The sequence below is a fragment of the Falco naumanni genome, chromosome Z, assembly GCF_017639655.2.
Source record: "Falco naumanni isolate bFalNau1 chromosome Z, bFalNau1.pat, whole genome shotgun sequence".
Classification (NCBI taxonomy): domain Eukaryota; kingdom Metazoa; phylum Chordata; class Aves; order Falconiformes; family Falconidae; genus Falco; species Falco naumanni.
This window is the reverse complement of record NC_054080.1, coordinates 67,410,971-67,436,666: the sequence shown is the minus strand read 5'-3', so window position 1 is coordinate 67,436,666 and position 25,696 is coordinate 67,410,971. Positions and strand designations below refer to the sequence as shown.

The 25,696-nt window shown below is 36.6% G+C and overlaps 1 protein-coding gene across 4 annotated transcripts in view; it reads right to left on the bottom strand.

Moving 5' to 3' along the window:
• The window catches only part of ARL15 (ADP ribosylation factor like GTPase 15), a 240,324-nt gene that overhangs the window by 130,205 nt on the left and 84,423 nt on the right, over positions 1-25,696 (bottom strand). For all 4 annotated transcript variants that reach the window (XR_005825643.1, XM_040580218.1, XM_040580217.1 and 1 more), the window contains one exon: positions 16,032-16,240. Coding sequence is in view for 3 of the 4 variants with exons in the window: in XM_040580218.1 (XP_040436152.1) it covers positions 16,032-16,240 (209 nt within the window). In the remaining variant the exon portion in view is untranslated. The remainder of the gene's footprint in view (positions 1-16,031; positions 16,241-25,696) is intronic.

Here is a 25,696-nt window from a genome sequence, read left to right as displayed (position 1 = left end):
ACAATACCCAAACAATACACACTGCATTCTCAAGCACTTCCAGTTGCTCATTGCAGGTTGTCAGAATACTTAAAATTGTACTTTTCAGAACACAGAAGTTGAAATAATTGTAAAGCCCCATAACCACAAACCTATTATACTAGTTTGTTATTAAAATGATTTGCATAACTACTCCAGTCAAAGGCAATATTGTGATGTAAACAGCAACGTATGTATGGTGCAGGACTCCTTATGACTGATACCACAGCTCTTTAGTTTGGGTATATCAGGGTCTGTGCACATAAATACACTTTGATGTTGGCTATATCAGAGCCACCTTGGAAAAGCAGAAAAATGGAAATGGAAAAAGGTATGGAAAAACATTCAGTTATTAGAGTCACAGTACCAGCTGGGACACAATGGTCTTGTTTTCTGTTCTGTTCATCCAAACTTCTGCTCTAAGTTCTTAATCCCTGGTTCTGGTTCAAACTTTCATTGGAATCACCAATAATTAAATGGCTATAAGCTTTGCGGTTGCAGCTGACAGCCTACCAGAGTGCTTAAATTCCTGTAAAATGAATAGCAGACTGTTTCCTTACCTCAAAGACGACAAGCAAATACATTAAGAGACTGCCATATTACAACACTACACTACTATTTCAGTTAAAAGACTTCAGCAGGGGGAGGAAGACACATGAAAAGATCTAGCCAGCCTTCTGCCTAAAAACCACAGTGGAAAGGGCAGTGCAGTCCCAGATGCAACGCCAGCTACCTCTGGTACAACAGTTTGTAACTGAGGTCTCTCTTTAACTCAGTTTTTGTGTGACTGAGAATAAAATGGAGTAGAAAGAACAGAAATACAATTATGAATCTGAACCTTCGTGAGAAGCACAGTTTTGCATAATATTCTGCATACAAGCAGCTCGATTTCTAGTCTCCCCTCAGCCATGGTTCTACCTAGGGCATCAGTCAAGTTCCTCATTTATTTATTTATCGGTCTTCTCCATGCAAGCCCCTTCTGCTTGGACTGGCTTCTACAGCTGTGTTTTTAGGCACAGTTCTTAGCTCCTTCCCAGCAGAGTGTCGCTTACAGCTGCAGACTCTAAATGACATTTTTATCAAGCGATACTCAATACACAGTACTTCACTGTGTATTACACTTGGTCTTCAAATGCTTTATGAAGATTCAGACCTACGCACATCCTGATCAACAGTACACAGAAGAGGATTCAAACACAGACCATGACTGAAACAAAACAACTCATGGAGGGGTCATGTGCCTCACTGCTAGACATGGTACATTTTTAAATTATCTCTCAGCCGGGTTCTACCAAAAATGGAGATGCTGCTTTGTTGACCTACCCGCTGAGCACAGCTCACTTCTGAAGCATCCATCCCCCTGCACAAGAGGTCAGGGACATGATGATCTGCGGCCTTCCACATGCACAAAAAACATCAGCCAAATCCTGGGCCATATTAGCCACAAGAGCAGACCCTTTAAGGTTTGACCCAGTTTGGCCACTAACACACATCCTCCTCACTCAGTCATGCTGTCAAGTAAATGTCAACAAACAAACATGCAACAAAACAAAAACTTAATTCAACGTTCCCGATTTCAAAACAGGCCATTCTTCAGTCAATAAACATTCCTTCTACACTACAAGTAAGTGAAAGGTGACTAGCAGGCAAAAAACTTTTTAAATGCCTGGAGAGTTTGGAGAGGGTTTGGAAGGAATAAGCTTGCCAGAAGCTGCTGGCCAGCACACTTAACACCAGCACAGCCGGCAACGGGATATCCAAGCATGCATTTTTGCTTCCTTTCCCAGACATAGTATTACCACCCTCACCTTCTTATTTATGCAGGGGAAGGGTGGCATTATTGAATTCATTTTCTTAGTTAAGCAACATTTTTTCCTGTTGCACTGAACAAATGACTTCCAAAAGAAGAGGTAGCCAAGTACATCTGGAGAGCATTTTAAGCCCATTTTACAGTTACTAAAATCTGAATTGTCAGTCCACTCACACAGCATAACACTTCATTTTTATGCAACAGATTAGCTACTGCACTCCCAGTTCAGAATATTTTTAGAGGTACATTTCTCAAATATAACCTGGAGACACAAATAATGACTTAGAAGAAATGTAAGAAAGGCACACCCATTTTCCTTAGTAAGACAGCACCTGCAACTACTTTTATATTTTGTTTCTCCGATTTTGCTAAAACTTTCTAGTTGCATGATGTGAATTAAATCATAACCACTTCACACCATTACAGATTTTACAGTGGATAACCTGCAGGAACTGCAGCTTAACCTGTAGGAAGGTATAACACTTTGCTGCAGGTTATATATATTGTGACATGCAGATAAATAGAAAAAAAAAAAGTTACATTTTAGTAACTATCTCAAAAGTTAACAACTCTGTCTTACAATGCTTTCTTAAAAGGCAATTACAAACCAGAAGGAAAATTTTCCAAAAGCCTGCATTTGGCCATATCCCCTTCTTTTGTGAGAAGTCTTCCTGAACCAAGTAACAATATTACCATGAAAATGATCTTAATCTTTTCATATAATACCTGGCAAGTTATGTGAAAACAAATTACATGGCAGCAAACTTTTAAAAAAGAATGTCCTGACACCAAGCTGCAAGAAGTGTTCATGACTTCAAGATACCCAACAAAAATATACAAAAATTTACCATGTTCTTCAGATCTGTAAGTAGCATCTACTCTTCCACTGCCTGCAACTGGCAGCATCAGTACATTATTCTATTTTTGGATTTATTTTTGTTTATAACCCAATTTTGAAATACTGCTTCAGTGTCTTGATTCCTAAACAAATACCCTCAAAAGCTAGTCCAGCAACATACATTAGTCTCTTCTCACTGACCAAATGCCTTGTAATAAGCAGATTGGTGGAGATGACTTAATTCAGACACACTGAGTAACTGAATAATTAAATCAAATAGAAGAGCTAATAAAGAGTGCACAGACACTGCACAGACAACGTTATTTAGGGAATGGAGAAAGTCAGTGGAAAGAGAATAGTGTAGTAAAGCTTAAGTGTGTTTTGATTCAGTATTCTGATTTGTTAAACATTTTCCCATCATTTCATGCCCTAATAAGTTTCCATTGACTAACATGACCTAAAGCTACAGAGAAAGCTAGTCAAATGCAGAATTTCCTAGAATGTATCTCCACCGAGTTGCTGCAACTAAACATCAGTTAAAATAATCAAGAAAATGGAAACATACCCTAGTAAAAATTTTTTAGACTAGTCCTTCATTCTAGTAACTGCTAAGCTACTTTGGACACTATGGTGTTTCAAAGTAAGTTCATTCTATACCAAAATTCTAATAAGAAGTGAATTTTACAATGTGTTAAAACCAGGATTGACACACTGGGGAAGTCACCGAGAAATGCAGCACTGTATATAGAAAATGTACTTTGTTTCCCATGTTCAACTGTTATGTAAACTCCAGTTTACCAGGAGGTAAAACCATACCATGTGTTCATTGCAAACAAAACAGGATCAAGACAAACCAAAAAAACCCTGAGTACCACATATTAATACATAATCCAATGCAACTAAAAACCAGAAGTTAATGTTCAACATGATTAGACTGACATCCTATAGTCTTCTTCTTTTAATCAAGAAGACACACTCCCTTAATGTCAATGAAATTATACGAGCGGTCAATGGGAGCACAGCTCCTGAAGTCAAATAAGAAAAATTCTTTTAATTATGGTCAGCTGTTATCAGATGTTTAACTTTCTATTTACTAGTTGTAATGAGACACACAAAGATCATGACAACAAACTCTGTCCATCTAGTACAATCTAAGTTAACACACTTGTATGACGATTGTGGATAACTGACTTCTTGACAGGCAGGAGGAGTAAGAATCAATTAGTGAAACTTCTGGTAACAGACAGAAAAGAGTATCTTACCCCTAAGACCACCCATTTATTTTATTACCTGCTGCTTCAATGCACAATGATAATATAGCTAAAAGGCTGCACTTCAATTTTCACTAAAGCCAGCCAGATCAGAAATAGCAATTACAAGAGTTTGCTATGAGTTAAAGGCTATCAATGCAACAGCTTAAAAGGATATTCTGCATGGTAGTTGTAGTCTTCACATCATAGAGATTCAAGCCACTTCCAAGTAAGTGAATGAAACAGAAGAGGAAATGTAAATTCAGAAATTGGTAGCTCAAACTTTTTTTCTTTTTGCAATTGCAAAGCAGCAATAAAAAATTTGACAATACTAACCAAAGATGATGAAGTATATTAGCCTATCTTGAGGAATGGCTGTCAAGTCCAATTCAAGTTTTAGGAAGCAACCTTTAGTATTAGGAAAAACTGTTCTTCAGAATATAAAGACAATAGGTTTTTTTGGTCTCCGTACTGGTAAACATAAATTTAAGATAAATCTGTGTTCACTTCATGGCCAATGGCATGAAGATCAGTGTTTAATGTTCACTCCAAAAGAAACAATAAAGGATATGACAAAAAGAAAAAAAAAATCATAGCATGTTGTAGAAAATTTTGTAATCTACATTCCTGGGAAACTGGTGCTAGAATTTTATTTTTACATATATATGCATGTGTGTATAAATATGTGTGTGTGTTTAATAATAAATACAAATAAAAATTATATATCATACAAACATGCATAGACATACACTCCACAGATCTCAAAATAAGCAGCACGGGCACATAATTAAGGGGTCCCCAGGGCTCATAAAGAAAGTGCAACGACCTTGTTAGTGTTTGGCCTTTCTTTCTCACCCAGTCTCATTGTAAAACAGTCAACCATGAAAGTACTTTAAAAAGCTGGTTTTCTTTTAATATTTACAGCATGATTTTATAATGTATCTTTCAAGTTTTAGAAAAGCTGGTACTTCTGTATATCTTCCTGGCAAATTCAACATGAACCACAAACTTTCTAATTTACAACTTTCAGAAATCTGAATGCTTTTGAATACCAGGATTTTCAACTTTGCAATTTAATGACAACCCTGCCTTTGGCCTTTCCTGACCTGTTGTGAAGTAAATCAGGCACACTAATGTGGGCTAACAAGTCTTTTTCACACTGTTCGATCACCCTGCATCTTTTTTCTCCACAGACACCGCCTCTCTCCCACTCTCTGTCTAGCCATCCTCCCTCAAAGCAAACAAAATGGTCACTGTAACCCTGCATTACTGCTCATTAGATCACAGGTTAGTCAAGTGGAACTGCCCGAGGTTCCCAAAGGAGAGCTATACTTCAAAAATCTGTCCATGTCAAATGAAGAAAAAAACCCTGAGCGTGGGGTCACCCAGATCAATGATCAAAAGAGACTGAGAATAGTGGAGGGAAAAAAAGAAAAAAAAAAAAAAAAAGAAGTTTTTTTTGTTAAAAAACAGCCTTCTGTATAATAAATCAGAATACAAAGATACTAAGCTTTTTCTCTCGCTTAACAACACTCCATTTTGTCTTTAAAATTAAATAACTTGTTCTTCTAAGAGTAAGTTTATTTTTTAAGTGCTAAGAGTGAGATTTCAATAAACCTCAAAATGACCTAAGAAAATCAGGAAAAGAAATCATAATGGAAAATAATGGGGATTTTCTCTCCATCGTATAAATACTTAATTAGTAAAAAATGTAGTTAAAATCAATTTTCATTCAATTATCACTAATTTAAACAAATTATGCATTATGAACGTCATGAAAAATGATACAGGTAGTATGTCCAACAAAGAAAGTCGTCAACCAAAGTCACGTATTTTGAATTCCTCTGGTACATGACAGATGTGCAGGCCTACGCAAGACTTCAAAAATATGCAGTACAACTTCTGTTCATCTTTTAAGAACATAGAGGAAATTATTAAAGACAACTAAGAAAATCACAGAAAAGTCCAAAACAAAAACATTACTACTTTAAAGTAACAGCTTTACCTGTAAGTAAGATTCTGATGCACAGAACAGACCAAATTACTCAATGGAGAGTGGCTGTTTAACAAGGTTCTGTGCAGACATCTGCTTTTGAAAGCAAAATTGCACAGTCTCTACTTACCCAGAATGAATGAAATATGACAAGATTAACCTACAAAATGCATTTTAAAAATCACATAGATAACTCTGCTTATTCAAAGTCGATTATGTATTTTTAAAACAACAAACATAAATTGTGCCACCAATGAAAACACTGCAGCAGTTAAAGGGATCCCAGTATCTCCTGCAATATTGGTGACAGAGCATCTTTTCATTTACAGCTCTGAAGTGCTTCTTTCTTCTGTCCTAGAGAGTAAATCAAATTTCCCTCTCTTCCTTCCTTTATCCTCAGCCCTGAATGAAGGCATAATTAGGGAAGAAGAAGAAAGGTATCCAAATTGAAACAAGAGTATTTGGTAGTAGATTTACAGTATGGTCTGTTGCAAAAGTATTACTGCAACACAACAAAGCTATAGGAAATTAAAGGAAAGAAATCCTTAAGATGTTTCATACAATTTAGGTACATAATTTTTTAGCATTTATTACCACTCCATCATCAAAACCAAAATGTGAATGCAACTGGTGTGATACTACCTTATGAAAGAACATTGGAAAAAGTTTGCAGAACAAACCTGTATTGATAGAGACACAGACGGGACAACTTAATTTTAAATAAACAGTAGCAAATTTGTAAGATATAGACAGCAATCCCAATTAACCTCCTCTATACATATGTGTGGATGAGATGAAAAGCCTTTTTAAGACAAGCTCATTCGCTAATGCAGACTGGGACTTTTGTTGGTGTTTTTTTAAATAGTTTGCTAGATGCCTGACAATGCGTATTAATATTTGAACAAGGAACTTCAGTGTGCATTAACGTTAAAAACGCCTACACACAAATACTGGGTCTTTATTTTTAAGACCGTATTTCTGACCCTTGCAACTCTGCATCTGATCAAAATACAAACAACCAAAGATAACAGAGAAGATCAGAAAAGTAAAAATACTGAGAAATTTTGTGTACATATTGTCATGGATTATTCAATGCACTGTTAGTACTCTATTCTTGTAAACAGCAAGGGAAAAAAAAAACCAAAAACAAAAAAAGAATGACCTGTTTGAATCTGAATAATAATTTAATACTTTTTAAGTAAGAAAAAATCCTCAAGTTTTGTTTTTGGGGTTTTTTTAATAAGTTTCCTAGTTTATTTGTATGATCCTTTACTACCAGTTGTTTTCCAGACTAACTCAAAATTTTGGGCTGTTCAGATTCCGGCAGGACAAGTTACAGTTTAATGTCAGACTGCTGTAATAAATTTTCTAAACATTTAAGCTATTTTCAGAAAACATTTACGCTTATAAAGATTCCACCATGACTAACGATATGCTGCTGTATCAACAAATCATCATTAGAATAATGTCATTATATTCAAAACTCTGCTTCTATTCTAATGACGATGATTGTTCCCAGATGCTAGAAAGTGGATAATTCATGTTTCTTCAGAGGTATGTCTGCATCTGCTGCTGAATCACTGCAAGAAGGGGATGAGAGAATGGTTTCCTCTTTTTGAACGGAATGTCATTGTGCCCTGGACATGGACACTGTTCGCAGCATACATCCCTGCAGAAGGCAGCCTCCAATGGAATACTTCAAACAAAAAAAGCAGTACTCCATCCTCATGCTCCCTGAACTGTGGGACCCTTCACCGCTTTTCAACTTGCTGAACTCGCTTCTGTTCTTCATTTCTGTTTCAACCCCAGTTTGCTCCCTACTCATCTCTTCTGCTTTACTGCCAGTAAAGTCTTGGGAAGTGGCAGGGAAAAAGGTGCTTGAGATTTGTCACCAGTTCCATTCCTGCTGTTACTCCTTTATGTCTGCACTATCCCATTTTCAAAAACTGCAATGTCCTGTCCAACACTCAAGCTCATAACCTGGGATTTCTGGCTTCGCTCACACCTACACAACAGCATCCAGGATTTTTCCAGAAGCATAATGGCTTGAAGGAATCCCAGGGGGGAGAAAAACAGTTCCAAACTGCGAAGAAGAGATAGGAAAGGATTTAACCTCACCTTGTTACAGTAGGTCTTTCCTTCTTGGTCTTTGACAACTGCAGTGTTGTCCCCATCAACATACATCCAGAATGCTGATGCAAAAATGGTCCCTTTCCTATCCCGTCACTAGGAAACACATCATTGTTTCACGAAGTCTTACATGTGTGCCACCATCTCCACCCCCACAGCTGCATGCTTCACTCCCTCACATAGGAATTTAATGCTCAGCCATCTAATCTAAAGCACTTTAAGCCTCCGATGGGCTAATGACCTATCAATTTTCAGTTTTGCTTTCCCTCACACTACAGCTCCTATTCAAGAGAAATTCCCCTCAAGCATCTTCAGAAATGCAAGTTTGAAGAGGCACCAAAAGCATCCCATACCCAAACTGAACTCTGAGCACCTTCTATTTGATGCAGGTTTAAAGAAAACACATAGACATGTTCGCAGCAAGATTTTCAAGATGTTGAGAATTACAGACAATATTAATACATATTACTTTACAGCACAGTTAGTGCTGCTGCAGCTGGAAAGTTTCTACTTTTGAGTCACATAATTAAAGTCAAATTTTAAATACCTGCACAGATATGAAACGGACAGATTTTCCCCTGAACCTCCCTGGCATGACCAATAAAGACGCTCATCATGATCTCTCCCCCCATGCAGTATGAGTATCTAATTCCCACAGAATGGACTGAGACCAGAAATTTGTTTCATACACTGTATGACTACTCTAATGTAACAAAGATTATGTGATCACAATCAACTTGAAAAAAAGCTTATTTTTACATTTACTTCTGTTACATTGATATCACATATAAATGATACAGAAAAAAAGTTCAACTATGCAAAATGATCGGTGAGCTTGGTACATAGCAGGTCCACAAAATAGTTAACTTCCCTTCAATCAGTAAACTTATTTTAGCACTGAAGACATTCTGACACTTTCACTTTAAAAAAAAAAAAAAAAGAGAGAAGGATATGTCTCCATGCTTTAAAAAGCAGCAGCTTGTATACTTGCACTCAAGAATTCATTCTAATAAATATAAGAAGGATGTCTGAAAGAAAACCACATCCTAATTAATTTATACAATAGCAGAGTTTTCACAGACTTGATCTAATGCATTACTAAATACTTTTCCATTCTTTTTCATCTGATCCCGAGACCTTTTTTACAAAAATTGTAGAGCTGTATTTGGCAAAGTCATATAGCTACTGTTTTATTCCATTTTATATAGTTATTTCTTCTGAAAAAAAAATACATCTTCTCTTGCTCACGCAAAATGTCTCAAACAGTAATTAAATTTTTAAGCATTCAGGAATTCCTCTGAACAGCAGTTATCACAGACCTAGAGGCCCTAAAGGATCATAATGATCCTGTAGTTAGATTTGTATCCAAAAGGCCTCAGGATTTCATTTAATTCTCTACTACAGCCCAGCAACCTTTGACCAAGCAAAAAAGGTTTCAGAATGAACTCCAAAAAGCTGACTCTTCTTAGTTCCAGGAGTCTTTAATGAATACTATACAAGCATTCATAAGTATAGAAATATTTATGAAAAATATTTACTAAAAGATTAATATGGACTTTTGTATCTGAAAACATTTGAAAGTTTGTCTAATCACTTCACTTTTTATTTATACAGACTATGCTCTACCTTCACAGCCACTATGTTTAGTTCTGCAAGTGCAACCAACTCCTCCTCTTTAAAGGACATTACATTTTTTCTTCCAAATTCAGCTTCTTCTCATTTTAATTTATTCATATGGTCACTTGCATTTTACAGTAATATTTACTACCCAACTTGCTATTAGTATGATCATTCTAACTACGCAATGATTAAAGCAAACACTACCCGCTAAATATTTATGCTAAACACAGTCTTGCAACTGTATGAAATTGTTTTGCTGTTCACATCTAGCTAGGATGTGGATCTACTCACAGATTATTTTTATTCATATTATCGTTTTATATTGTATTTTATTTACATTACTTTATCTTAGGATCTTTTCATATCTCAATCATCCATCAGATCTGAAGAAACTCTTTAATCAGAATGGGAGCTCCTATGAGAAATGTAGATAGAAATTATTTCTGCATTGTTCTAAACATGGCAAAATTTGTATTTCCTAAGCATTACTTTAATAAAGTCCTCCTCTCCTGCATATGTGTTCATAACTGAGGTCTGACACATAACTCCTCTGTTCCTGCAAAGGCCACAGTTGTGAAGGAAATAGCCAACACTCAAACCAGCAGAATCCAGCTCCAAAACAATCTTCAAATATCAGGGGATACACCTTGGATGAGAAGTATTTGCAGTGAGAGGATTGCAAATATTAAGGTCATTAGGTCCTGCTATCTCAAAACAGGGTAGGAATCCATATTTTGGTTATTTGCTGCTGTAATCTGAAGATAAATCATTTCAGATACGCTTTCCTGAACCAAAAATCTGCCCCCAATTTAATTTTGCTATGGATATCCCTGTCATAAAGTACACAGATTTGCAACAGCTGGCCCTTAAGAATTCAGGTAGGTGAACTATTTTGAGAGGCTTGACCGGGGTCAGGACGGGACAGACTGCAGAGAGCTCTTCCATTTTCACTCTCTGTTTCAGGCTAAAATACTGTAGTACCTGCTGCTGGAGGCATCGTCTGCTCAACACTGTTAGCTGAGATACTGCATACTCTCTGAAGCTAAACCTCCTCACACGTCACTGTCCAATGCAGTTTCTCAGACTGTTAGTAATGACATCTCTAACTGGTATGTTGAAAGGGTTTCCAAAAAGAAACCACTTCCTCCTAACTAATAGAAACTACAAAAGGTGTGAATTAAGGCAAAATAGTAAGAAGACACCAAAATAAAGATAATTACATCCTGGAATCGAGCCTATCACGTGGAGCCAAGTCAGACTATAAAACGTCAGCAGGCCCAGAAAGTGCAGTTTCTACAGTGCTCCAGCATGGCACCACCAGTAAGAGCCTGCACCAGCTCTGACAAACCTGGACATTCCCTTGCAATGGTTAATTAGCTTTGAGACACTGAAGGCATCAAGATGACATTGTTTATATACAAAATTATTTCCAGGCGCCAAAAACCAAGAAGAAACTGGCTGAGTAACAGACACTAGCCCTCACACCCCTAGGGTGGCTCTTTTCACAAGGAGAGTCACCCTCCACTTTTCTGCTGCCAGAAAACCGTATTAAACACTGTTCATGATTCAAAAGCCTTAAACTACTCTCACATACATACATCACAATCTATGTAAACATGGGATCGACCCTTCACACTTGCTTTTGAAAATTTGTAATTCAAATATATTTTAAATCTTGCTCTATCGAACCAAAAAGGAAAATGGGAAAGACTTTCCTCTGGAGTTTCACATGCACATCAGTACTGCAACTTTAAAGTAAAATCTTGTATGCAAGAGAAGAAAAAGCACTTATGATCAGCACACAACGTAAGACTACATAACCTTTTCACACTTTTTTCTGACAATATTTAAAAAGATAATACAATCTTAAAATAGACTAAGACTTTTGATTCACTATCTATGAGTAAGTCTACATTAAAAAGTTCTAGCATTTTCTAAAACGGGAATTCGTAATGTGTCTTCACTGATTTCCCCTGGTACTCGAGGTCAGCAATTTATATATATGAAAGAAATTTATTAACTGCCTACACTTTTGGATAACTAAAAGAAAACCCACTGAAAGGTTATACTCTATGAATGTCTTCACATATATGATCTTAGAACAGATTAGTTCAGTTGGAAGGCACCTACAATGATCAAGAGCAAATACAATCTTGAAAACAGCCTTAAATATAAGAAAAAAACAAAGAAACTCCCCAAAACCAACACACTGCCAAACATGTAGCTGCTTCACCACTGAACTGGCAAAGCTTCACGGTTTGACTGGGTTTCTCCTTTGGCCAGTCTTACATGGCTTTCAGAAGTCCTCAACACATTGAGATGAGTATTTTTGCTCAGCATAGCCTGTTCCTAAATCACAGTGGTTACAGACAACTTCCAATGCATCCTATATGCAACTGCTAAATATTGGTCTGACCTGGGAGCAAAGTGACTCTCGGTTTGCATACTGGTTCTTATCACACGAATCCACTGCCGTATCCAGCTTCTGGTATTATTACAGGAAGTAGCATACATTCCAAAATAAAAATCAAAAAGTTGGTAACGATAGTCATGATGCTGTTGCCTAACAAAGCAATTTACAGTGCTTTTATCACCATAAATTTCCTGTAATATTTGAAGGCTGTAACAGAAATTGGACTAATCAAAAACAATTGTTATAATTAAAAGCACTTTTGTGATGGAAAATGAAAAAGCACACTCCTTAAGCAAGGTACTTATTAAAAAAATACATAATTAGGTACTCTGTTGCTAGGTACACAGTGGCCAAACTGATACACCACCATCTTCCATTCTGTTGAGTACTTACACTTATTTTTCACTTTTTTTTCCACTCTTTTTATTCACTAATCCAGGAGGTTTCCAAAAAAGCAGTCAGAACTCACTTAGATATGGTTGATTCTTAATTATTGCAATTTTAATATAAAGTAAGGTTATTTTGCAGCATATCTATTAACTCAAATACAACTGTTTGAGTTTTACAGTTCGGTTAATATATGCAGTCTCCTCTTCAGCATGGCTCAGTCAAAAACCACTTGGCAACTATCTGAGAACACTTAAATATGCACTACTGTCACCCGAAAACCAAAACAACTTACAAGTATCTTTGACATGGGAAGGTGGAATAAATACCATTGAAGCTGACATAAAGAGAAGTAAGAGGCACAGTACCTAAAATGAAATCTTCATTTATATTTTCTAGAATGTCAAATTTACTTTCTTGATTTCATTTTAAAATCAAAACAAGTAGGAAACAGACACCCAGAAACTGAACACAGGAAAAAAAGGATTACATTTACTGATCAGCATTTCAGCTTAGCTTCTCCTGTAATATTTCCTGATCACTTCAATTATATGAAGTATATTCTCAAATCATGTCTGCAAAATAAATTATGTTAAATAAATACATTTCATAAATTAAACAAGTTGTTTGACTATTCTTACAAATAGCCATTATAATTTTTAAATGAACTATTTATGACATGGCTTAATACTTGTAGCATGCAGCTTTTACAATACCATTTCTACCTAAGCAATCCATGGAGAAAACACTTTCAAATAAAATAAAAAAGTCTGAAAAACTGAAGCAACTGCACTTCCCAACCATAAATATAAGTAACATCTGTTGCAGAAACTTCCTGGCAATAGTACAGTTTTGTGAAGGATTTCTGTTGTAAATAAATATTCTTCTACAATTCCTACTACACACCACTCAAGACATTTTCTTTAATTATACTCCAAGGAGTCCTTTCATATCCATTAAAGAAAGGCAATTTGATGCTAAAAAAATGCATACATACTTCTAAATTTCAACTGTGATTCATCTGTCTTCCGACACATAAAAAAACCCAAGGAAATATCTATAATTAATGGACTTAGTTCTGCAAAAATGTCTAATAAAACTCTCAATGCTCAACATATTATTTTTGTTAAATGCTTAAATAGGCTCTCTTTGATAAGGAATGGTCTTATGATTCAGCATTTTACTTTCATTTCACAGCTCAATAATGAGGATAACAGCATAGCAAAGCCTTTAGGAAAGCATTTTAACATTGGCAATATTGACCAAATTAGGCTCCCACCTTGCATTCACAGTGAACACTGGACATCATTTTTGCAAGTACAAACTAACAACTTTGTGACATTCTCCACTTTTTTTTTTTTTGGGGGGGGGGGTTAATTTTGTTTTCTACTATTCTTAAGTAGAGAATTTCAAAGAAATATACTGAGCTTTTGATATAGGTTTTTTTGAAAATATGCATAAACTGTGCACATTTAACAAAATTCTGGTATTCAGCATTTCATACAGACTCAAAGTAGAAATCAAGACTTATTTGCTATGATAATACACGGAAAGATTATTTTTTTTAAAGAGCATGCAGTAGAAACATACTTACATGCTATTGTAAGCATATAAAAAGGTACTCCTCTACTGAGATAGCAAGCAATTGATAGTGATGGATGAGGAGAAAATGAGGATACTGACAATAAAAGAGAAGAAATACTAACACTAAATACACAAAAGTCTCAGTTCAGGCACAACATTTATCCACATAGGCTCAATTGCAAAATGGAGAGTTAACATACAATGTGCTGTAAAGCAAACTAACTGGCATTTTTATCACTAGTCTTACAAAACAAGACAAGCAACATTTCTTAAATAGTAACCAAAATCCTCAATTAACTTCAAACCAAATTTGGCTATCTGAAAAAGGAAAAAAGTAGAAAATTAAAAAAATACTTAAATCATATGAAAAAAAGCTTTCTGTGGATGGAAACTAATCTGCATTGCTCTATGAAAAAAGTAAAAATCAAAACACCTTAGATATATTTGAAAGAATAAAATGAAATCAGTTGTGTCTGTGATTTTTTTAGTGGAAGGTTTAGGAACACAGGAGTTGCTTTTACATTGCACAATAAACTAGAAGTTAATAAACTGATATACAAAAATCCATGTATTATACTTCCTGTAAATATTCATTACTTCTTCCTAAATCTGCTTTATAGATGAACAAGACCTAGAACTTCTAGATTCTATGATTCTACCTTTCTATCATATCTGTTTACCTTTTCATGTAACTTGATATACTAAATCTAAATGCCGCCTTTCTTTTTTCCTTTTTTTTTTTTTTTTTCTGTTTTTTTTTTTTTCTCTCCTCTTTTTCCTAGGCACAGACTCTCGGAGGAAAGGGCCAACAATTTAATAAAACATTTTACCACTGCAGCTTACACACTTTCGCTTACTCTCTCCCTCCAATATTAGAAACATCACTATAATCCTGTCACATTTACAATTCTTCTTAACACATAATAAACTTAACTTTTATCCTCTATTTCTTTTGGCTAAGAAAGGAGGCATAAATAGCAATAAAGCTGGACAGAAAGTATATACAACTATATGGTATGAATAGCAGTTATCCTACAGATCTGTTTTGCATTGAATTGGCATTCTTCAGAAAGATCATATTTTAGACAAAGAAGTGCATCTAAGAAAGCAACAAGTTTAGTAGCACAGTAAGGTGCTGAAACAAGTTTTCACTCTACTGTATTTAAAACCACCACTCACAGAACAAGCAGGAGATTTCACATAAACTTTTTAATAGGAAGAGGCTTTTAAATGACATTTATGAACAGAATGACACAACCAAATTGTAACTTCTTCCTACAATTTCAGAAGAGTATGCAGAACTTCTCAAGAAAAATCAGTAACTTTCAGCATTTCCCCAAAGGTTTCTGACGTAATAGGACAGCAAGTAACACAAATTTTTCAGAAACTTAAGAGCAGAAGGTACACTGAATGGAACGATTATGTAATTTACTACGTGACAGCTACAAACCAGACAAAGACATCACCCCTTAAAAGAAGGAAATCAGAACAAGTTAAGGACTTCAGCACAAGAACTGCAACTCTGCCCTCACATCAGTATATAGCAGTTCAGAAAAAAAGCTTTTACATAGAAGACAACCTATGGCTGTAATCTACTGCTTTAAGCAGTTGCAAAGAATGGAGTAATGGGGTGGTGCAAGATTAAAACTAAGATAAAATGAAAAACCAAGCTAAACAAAAAATCACCGTCCCAGCAGTTTTTGATAAGAGTAGTTTAAAAAACATCTTTTCTTCCTTAAGCAAAATAAGGAAAAAGCAGAACTGTTTGTACCCAAGTATTACTTGTCTGTTTCCTGGAACAACTAAGCGTGTATAGAGGGCACCGGACTAAGCTCTTAGGGGCTGGGACTGCTCGTGGTCTCTGTGCTTACAGTGAAGAGTAACTGAGGCCAGTCCTTAACTAGGATGTCAGGGTAATAAATAATAACCAGGTCAGAGGTGTGCAGATAGCAAACACAAACAGGCAAGATGCTGCCGTGGTAACATACCTCTTGTATGGAGCGAGCTGCCGGTTTGTCTTGATGATTGGCCAGTATTAAAAACGGCAACGTACATAACTGTGGGTGCTGGAGAGCAGAATGCAGTTCGTTCCTAGCAGTTTCTAGATCATCTTCAGAGGAGGCGCTGTCTAATACAAATATTACCCCTTGGGATCCTTGGTAGTAACGACTCCAGTACTTCCTGATATTGTCAGCCCCTTCAAAGACAATAATAAGAACTAATTAAAACAATTAAAAACTTAAGAGATTTAACACTTGTATCTGAAAATAACCCTTCTATTAGATAAAAGCAATGGGCTAAATCTTTTCTACTAATTAATTATCACTGAATTAATAAATAGGAAAAAGGTAACCATAAATCCAAGGCACACAAATGTCAAATTAACATTGCTTTAAATAAGGAAGCAGTTTGTCCCAATGCCGTTTTCATCCCTGAAAGTTTCTGCTCCATTAAGGAGTACTGGCAGAGCTACCATCTTCCAGCGCCACATAAACTAATCCTACACCTTCTCACTGAAGTACCTGGGTACTAATACCTAAACCTTTGCCCGTTCTTTTCTGCTTAGCCCTGCAGCTCCTTCCCATAACCCACAGCTTCTGTCATAGCAGTTGCTCATTTCTGAGCATGATAAAGTCTTTAAGTTCATCTCCAAACCACCAGGCAACCACTCCACAATTGGGGGAAAAAGGTGTCAGGAAAGCCTGTTAAAGTAATTAGACACTTAATGAGGACAATGGTGATGCAATAGAGTTGAACAGTGAACAAGGAGCTAAAATGACAACATGCAAAGGCATTCATTTCATCTCCTTCTGCTCATTCAACCACACTAAGGATTCTGAAAGAGCCCAAGAGCAGACACGAGTGACTGTACAGGCTCATGTTCCACAGTCATGTTTAGGGCACAGTTCAGCAGCACTCAGCCATCTCAACAGAAGCCAAGCAGTAAGGTTACCTACAAAAACCTTTTGTCTCCCCTGGAGAGCAGCGTACATTGTAACACTGAGGTAGGGGGAAAAAAAATTGTATTTGACAGCTGTCAAACTATCTAAACTATGGTTTGGATATAGGCTCTTCTTTCTATGTCTGAATCTGGCACTACACTCAAGGGGACTAACACTGAAAAGTGAACAGCAGTAGCAATACTCTAGTAGAAAACTTGACATGTCTGCTAGACAGTGATTTGCAGAGATGTGCTGAAGGTAGCCTTCATAGGCCCTTCTCACTTTGAGATAGGGAGAAGTGAACTTTAATGTAAACACACAGATACCAAGTGCTGATTATAATAAAACTCATTTTTTTAGTGAAACCAAACTGCACAGAAGTTCTGAACAACATGCAGGCACAAAATGGGAGTTTAATTCAACATAATTACTATAAAATTAATTATATTTAAATATTAGCTTAATTTACATGTTATGTAACATGTAAATATGTAAGAGAAAAGACATTCACTAAAGAAAGGTGAAGAAATCAGTATCTAAAAAAGAATTTACACTATGTACTTTAGGCATCCAATTCAACGTATTCAAATCTTGACCCACAGAGTTACTATCTTCTCTGTACTGGCCACACTGGAACTGTAAGGACTCCATGCCTGTATTCTGCACCCAGCACAATTTAGGTGGGTAATGAACTTTGTGAACACACACTTTTTCCCACACAGAATGCTGAAGTCATACCTAAACACTTCTGCAAGACATCTAAACTGCTGATTACTTAAAAGTAAATGGGCATGGGATTTAGTCAAGACCTTGCTTTATTTCTCTACTGATGTAACCAGACTCAAAGTAACAATGTACAAACAGGACACGTTTCATTTATTTCATCATCAACCTCTGAAGATCAACATTACTTACACAAAAGAGGGACTTCACTGAAAGCTAATTCTATGTTTCTGTACCACCAGAATATCAATCAATTGTACTTGTAAAGAATTTCATAGCATCTGTTAGATGTCCCAGTCTTTCCAAACACCTGTCTATGTCAGAACCAAGTATGGCAAGTTGCTAGAGGGACACTATTTACATAGCCACACACAGCAGTCTGAAGTATCACATTACCTTAAAAAATGGTAGAGAATTATTTTCAATGAACTGAAAGGCCAATACCATGATCAGTTCTTTGAAGGTCTTTTCTTCCTAGCAACATAACATCTGTCTTATTTACTCTAAGCTTCAGCCAGCTACTTTTCAATCACATGTCACTGCCGCCAGACTTGGGAGTCTTATCTTTATAACCATACTGTTCCTAAAGAGAAAAACCGTGTGGTGAACTGAAGAACATTTGATCTCTTGTATTCAGGCACATGGAAGAAAGCAGCTCACGGATCCCCACGTGGGACACCGGAGCCAGAGAAGCAGTACGCTGATTTGTTGACCTGTCCTTTTAGTTCAGGTTCTTTAGCTGCTCAACTTTGTTCCTCCACATCAACTGCCCCAAAAGGAAAACCACCAAAGTGTAGTATTGCTTTTTGCTCCAGCCCTGGCCAGTTGTCATTTCACAGTTACAAGAATCAACTAATAACGTCCAACAAAACCTGGTATTTCTTTCAGGATCTGCTATTAGAATAACAACGTGCTCCGAACCTGCTTACATTTCATTCCTGAGGAAATTACAGCCTGAGGTTTAAGAATAAGAAAATTTGCACTAAGCAAGAGAGAGTCTGTACCTCGAGGTGCCATTTTAACTCATTTTCTGCCAAATGCACTTGAAAAATAATTATTGGCATCAATAAGCTATCAGCAACTGCAGAACACAATTTCTACAAGACAAGTAAGCTTACTATTCTTCTGCTGTAACTCCTCACATCCAGGGAGCGTAACCTAGTGCATTAGGTAGTATGTTGTAGAGCTACCGCAGGCAGAAAACACTGGCCTGTGAATAGTGATCCACACACCACACTTCACAGCGTGACAAACTCAGTCTCATCGAGCCAGGAGTCGTTTTTAGAAGCACAGTTTAGCACAGACTATCCAATAATTAATCTTTTTATCTATTCCAAAGGTTTCTAAGACAGGGATATGTGAAGTCTGAGTTCTTCAGCATTCCAGGATGCAATGTGCATCCGTTAAGCACCCTTGGCCTCTCAGAGAACACCAAGATAAAACCAGAAACTTAACTGGTACCCAAAATTACCTATCAAGCAATAGTAACACACGAGATAAGCATTTAGGTTTCAGTCTAATATTCGGTGTTTCTCTAACAACTTCACAGGCACGCGGATGTTTCTTCAACCACTTCATGCCTAAACTATGAATAAAAAAACCAGGAAAAGGGAAAAAAGAAGGTGGAGAAGAAAAGGGGGGAGTGGAAGGGGGGCAATGGGGAGAAAGGAAAACACGGGAAAATAGGGGTGGAACAGGGGGAAGAAGGGGGGAAAAGGGGTGGGGGGGGGGGGGGGGGGGGGGGAAGAGTAAAAAATCTCCGTAACATCAGAAAGATATAACAAGAATTCACATGAGACCTAGAGAACCTGCTATAGTAAAGGTTCACTAAAATGTGACCTTAAGCATAGTATTTTCCTCAGACACAGGCAAGAGCCACGACTCATGACTAGGCATATGATTTGTTTCCCTCAGTAATGAACCCACAGGAGTGGGCTGAGTCCTGTGATTTGGCGTGTGTGTGTGTGTGTGAAAAAAACAAAACCATACAACACAGTCACGCTACTTATTAGGGAAAAAAACCAACAAACAAACCCAAAACATTTCATAAAACATAGTCTTGAATTACTTTATAAAAGCAAAAAAACCCCAAACCTCTCCTTACCGAGAAATGACAGAGTGCTGTAATTAAAAAAAAAAATTATTCAGCATTACTACAAGCCAGGTTTATTTAACTAACTGTTCAAAATTTTAGAAAGTTTTAATTTATAATTTTTAAAATACCAAATAAATATTATTTTTTATTATTATCTGCCAAGCGCATAGTGTGTCAATATCAACACCATTTATGATTTGTTACCAATGCCAGTAGTATACCCTCAAATGCCCCCTGGAAGCTTGGGGGAGAAGAGTTTGAGAGCCATGTGCAGGTGAATACACATCCAAACCTGGCTGCACAATTACGCAGTCTTGTAAATGTTATACAAAGTGCAGAACTTCAAATCCTCCTTCCAACTATGAATACTATGTTTACACCTCCATTCACAGAAGTTAGAGGCTACCTTCAACTCCCCCCTTTTCAATACTTTCAGGAGAACAAAACTTTATCATTACTGAAAGCAATCTGAAGGTGTCAAATTTGTTACTTGTCAAACTTGAAGCAAGTCTCCACTGAGAGCACAACGAATGTCACAGAGCTCTTGTTTCAAGATAGTCTAGCCTGTGCGTGAAAGCTTTTTTTGACCTCAAAATACATCACAGCTCTAGAGAAGTTGAATGTGTAGTCTCAAATCCAAGAAGGAACTTTTTTACCTTCCCACCAAAAATAGCTAACCTGGGGCCATGAAAGAATGCAGGCTGAAAACATTTTTTCTACTACTTCAAATAGAACATCCACCCACCTGAAATAGACACCCACCTATTTTGAAGGGTTTGTAGTTGATTTAAAAACTGTATAGATAATTCCTCTTCTGATATAAAACAGATCTTTTCTAATCAGAAAAAAGGTGGAAAAATGCCAAGGAATATGTAAACTACACCACAAAATATTTTTGCATTAAAGACTGGCCCATGGGTGGGGGAGTAAGAAGGAATGGAATAAAAAAAGAAATCTTTTGCTCATTCTTGCACAATCTTTAAATACAACCTACCCTCCTGCCCCAAGAAAATCTTACGAAAAGAATTCTGAAATAACTGTTTCTAAATCTACATAAAGTTTATAGTGTCACTTGCCATCATCTTCTGACAAGGAAAACTGACGTGTTTTCTCAGGTAATCAGATACCTGAAATCTTAGAATTCTTAACACATTTTTTAGATATATGGGTGATCCTTATCTGTCTCAGGCACTCTCTCTCTTTAGGTCTCCCAGTACCCCCTTGCAGAAATAACAGCATACAGACTTTTGGTTTTTTGGGTTTTTTTTAACACTAGCTATTTTTCAACCTGTTAGCTACTTTTTATTACAAATAAAGTAATAAATCCTTTCCAAGATACCTCCTTTGTACATACATGCAATTTGTCCACACTGACAGACACATTCATGCACAGATATAGAAGTTTCCCGCAGGCATAATGTCGGTCACTATTAGATGGCTATTCTGTATTGTTACTGCTTATAAGTAAGTGGCAATACAGATGCTAAACCAAAACCCTCCTCAAGGTTCAGAAGTCCCACAATTTTTGCTTCCTAGTGTTTAAGACCAAGTGATCACAGCCTGCTCTCTCTAGCCTTTCAGGTAGTGCACTCCTGTGATCACACACAAGACATGGCAGCAGGGAATTGGCAGGGTTTTTTCCTTAAAGAGGAACATTTTGAGATTGCTAGATCAGCTGTAGTAACTGCAGCAATTCAACAACAATCTAAACAAACAGCATAAAAGAGAAAATCTTCAAAAACACTGAGAAATATTTTTTCTGTCTTTATATTCAATATATTAAAAAAACGAGAAATACACATAAGTTTATTGTGCTTATTTTTCTTATCAAACTGAAGTTTATGGAAACCATCTCTGTCATCTCCTGTCTGCCTTCCAGTCTTCCCCTGTAAGATTAATCTGGAAGTCAAGCCTTCAGTATTTTCCCTATTAGCTAACTTAAGTGCTGTCTACAATTCTGAGTCTCCACCTGCTCTGATACTTAAAACTGTTAGAACAACATTCAGGTTGCAAGCACTTGGAAGTTTTAAAAACACCATATTTACACTTGCCTGCAGAAAGACAGTTCGAGCTACTTAGATTTGTGTATTTTACTACCACCTTACAATAAAACACGCAATTTGAAACAAACATCTGTTCAGTCAGGAACATAAAGTTCATTAAAAAATCTTACAGATTATTTCAGAAGGAAGACAAGAAAATATGTGTCCTGCAGTATGCTCTAACATTTAATGTTGATGTCTGAAGCTTTAATAGTTTGCAGCAGGTGGCACAACATGCTAAACTGGACTCCATGTATGATAGCCATTCTCAAAATCATCCCTGCTTCTTTTTTTAAGTTGGTTTTTTTTTGGTTTATTTTGTTGTTTGTTTGGGTTTTTTAAGGCCCCAAACACAGCCCTATAGGGCTAACAAAGAATGACTGGCAACAAGAAAATCATCTGCTAGTTTCCTCTCTACCCATTACTTCACCTTTACCCTTCTTCCACCTCTGCTAGAGGACTCAGTAACACCCAGGACCTCAGAACCAGTGGCAAAACTCCCCAGGCTCATGACTGCTGCCAGCACCCAGCAAGGCTCAGATCTACCCTCCTCTGAGCTGCGGTCACACCTTTGGTAACAGTGCAGGTAACCTCAAATAAAGCCCAAAAGGAATCTTTCTCTGTAGCACTTAAGACCAGTAGGCTTGTAAAGAAAGCAACAAGTCTACCACAGCCATGTATTTCTGTCTGTTTAGCTCTTCTGCTGATAGGCTCACAAAAGTTTGAATTGCTTTAGCCTTTGAAAGGATCAAGGCCTTTTCTGTCTAGAATCAAAGATTAAAACTTTTTGGTTTGTTTGCAGGGGAGCTCAGAAAATGCGGGTATCATTTCTGATGCAGAAGTAGGCTACCTTGCTCACCCTTTGATTCAGCCTGAAGAAAACCGAGTTGCAACTCCAAGAGGGGACAAAGGCTTTTTAGCAAACCAAAGGACCTAGTCTTTCTCTCCACAAATCACCCCATCAACAAAAATCAACTAGCCCCCTCAGCTCATAGAAAATCTAACTAGGAAATTTTCTGTTTTTGATTATCATACTGTACATAGCTTTGATAGGCATTGCTTGCATGGCTCCTACTTGTTTTGAATAAGACAGGCAGCAGGTTGTCTATTCACACTGTAAAAAGCTTATTGTAGAAAAAGAACAGTGCAAAGATTGCTACGTTGAATCCGTATTGGCACTTCCTCAGGACTCATGTTAACAAGATCCATAAACAGGTGTAAACGTTCTGTTTTATGTAATGAGCAAACCATGTGACAGAGCCTGGGCTTAGGTACCATTTGAACAGCAGGCATAGTATGTCTGATAGCAAACAGATCTAACTTTAACTGGAAGCTGAATGTCTCTGTGTGACACACCATTTATTGGTGGTTTCAGGTGGTGTGCCTCCAGGCTGGAATTTGTTAGAACAAAGAAAAAGCTTCCTATTTCCTTTGCACCTTTATTATCTACCTTGAGAATAAACCTCGGGGTTCAGCATCCCAAACACTGTTTGTTTCAGCAAAACACTGTCAGAACTTTCTGAACAAAAAATGTTACCATCTGCCTTATTTTTTCAGTCTTTCCCCACCCTGCTCTATGTTCATCATAAATAATTTTATCTTTAGTTCCCACCAAAGATTGCTGCACTGTAACAGAAAATCATCAAATCTGTAATTTCTTTCTGTCCCAGTACTCAGTTGAGTTGCATAATACAGACAGGTATTTCCAGTTATCCTGGTAAAAAGTACATTCTGAGACAATGTGGATGGCACATCTGCACACTTACCTAAATTACATATATTATTTTATGGACTAAATTCTTGGGAAGAAAATGTAATTTGTTTTAATTTCTCAGGGAGCAGGAAGGGATTATTGCTATATCAAAAAAGAAACTTTGAGAATGGGCAGTTCAACTCGGTCAGTAAATAAAGCAAGACCTTTTCAAGTAATTCAAGCAGTCCTATATTTGATTTGAAAGCTATATATATTATTACTTATTCAGGATCCACTTCCAGTGTTTTTAAATGTTTATGACATTGGATAAAAAACTTATTTTCTGGGAGTAAGGCAGCCTGTCGTAGGAAAAAAACACAATAAAAAAATATCAGAAATAGGGTTTTTTAAATAATATTCTAACATCATGTACATCAAAGAAAATTTTCTGCAAAAAGAGCACAGCAAACATTGTTCCTGCCCTTAATCCTAAAGGATGATGAAGTGATAATCAGACCAGGTAGAGACAAACTCAGAGAGACTGTTTTACACACATTTTGCCTGAAAATTTACAATCCCTACAGAAATGAAGACATAAAAATCTCGCTTCATTAGCAGCTCCAGAAAACAACCTGCACAGTTTACTGCAGTAAACTGCAGTTTACTAGCAGTTTACTAGCACTGCCTTCAACCTCAAGGAAGGATACTGCTTCAACCAAACAAAAATGACACTATGTAGTCAGCATGTTTCACTCACTGCTTGACTGCTGAATATAACAACCTTAAACAGTATGACTTTGGCTGTAAGTTTTTTAAATAATGGCTGTTTAATATGTTGCTGTATGAAGCTTTCAGTTACCTTAAATTAAATTAAAACTATATAGAACTTTACCCTTTGAATAACATGCAACAATGGCCAGTGATTGTTAAGAACTTTCTACTTTCCTCCAAGCTTCCAAGATCAAATGTCTCGACAGGGCCTCCATACTATGGTAAAGTGAACCTAAATAACAGTAAAGTAACAACTGAAGGCAAAAACCAGGAATAAGCACAAAATCATAGGCTTCTCTTCAACACCAAAAGCAGATACTGCAAAATAAAATTTAGCAGTGATTAATACGTAAGATGCTTTTCTTCCTTTTCATATAGCAGCAAGAGAGAAAACAGAAAGCTCAGACTTTCCATTCATCAAACAGGAAAACATCTCTCAACTAGAAGATTAAATGCTGACCACCAACTTTGGGAAGAATAAAAAAACTCTTGGAAGCTTGCCTTAGGTCCCTTACCTAGGCAATGAAAAGCTGTAAGAATTAGTATTTTTCTCCAGTATCTCACAGAAAAAACAGACAATACCATTTCTAAGTAAGACATGTAAACACCCATAGTGAAAGGGTGAAAAGAGTGAAAAAAAAAAAAGTGAAAAGAGAAATGAATGATGGAGTAAAAAAATGCTCATAATCCTTCTGTCTTTGGGAAGAGATAAATGAGTGAAAAAAATAAAATCAGGACATGCTGCCATAGAGATCAAAGCACTCCACTGGGATAAGGTTTTTCTTAACACACATACCTGCATACAGTAAAAGTTGTATGATCAGAAAAGATTAACAGAGACTTTAACAAGGATCTGCTGTAGAATACTCAGATTAAATTCTTGATGCAAACCTGTATTTACCTATACAAATTATGTATTTCATAGAGATCAGGCATCAAAAACATATTAACTGGGCTAAAAATAATTCACTGTGTTTCAAAAAAAATGCAAAAAGTGACCTAAATACACATTATGCAGACAACACGCTCAAGCAGAACCAACTCTACCTCTGTGGCATGGTCCCTTTATCAAAGGAAAACTCCTGCTTCTTTTATAGAATACATGCTCAAACAAGAACATGTATGTTTAAATCCATGGACCAATGGTAGTAAAGAGGAAATGCTATCTTTTTAATATGTGCTTATATCAAAGCCTTCTTGAAACCGTTTCAGATAAGATGACCACCATGAAACTTGATTTCATCTCAAGAAAATTCATTCAAGAATCAACTCATACCCAAGAGCATTCAAGAGAGGTTTCAACCTTGCTGAATATCTAAACATCCTAAAGATTCATTCTATTTACAAAGATAATAAGCAAGATCTATAGGAGTTCTAGAATACAAAG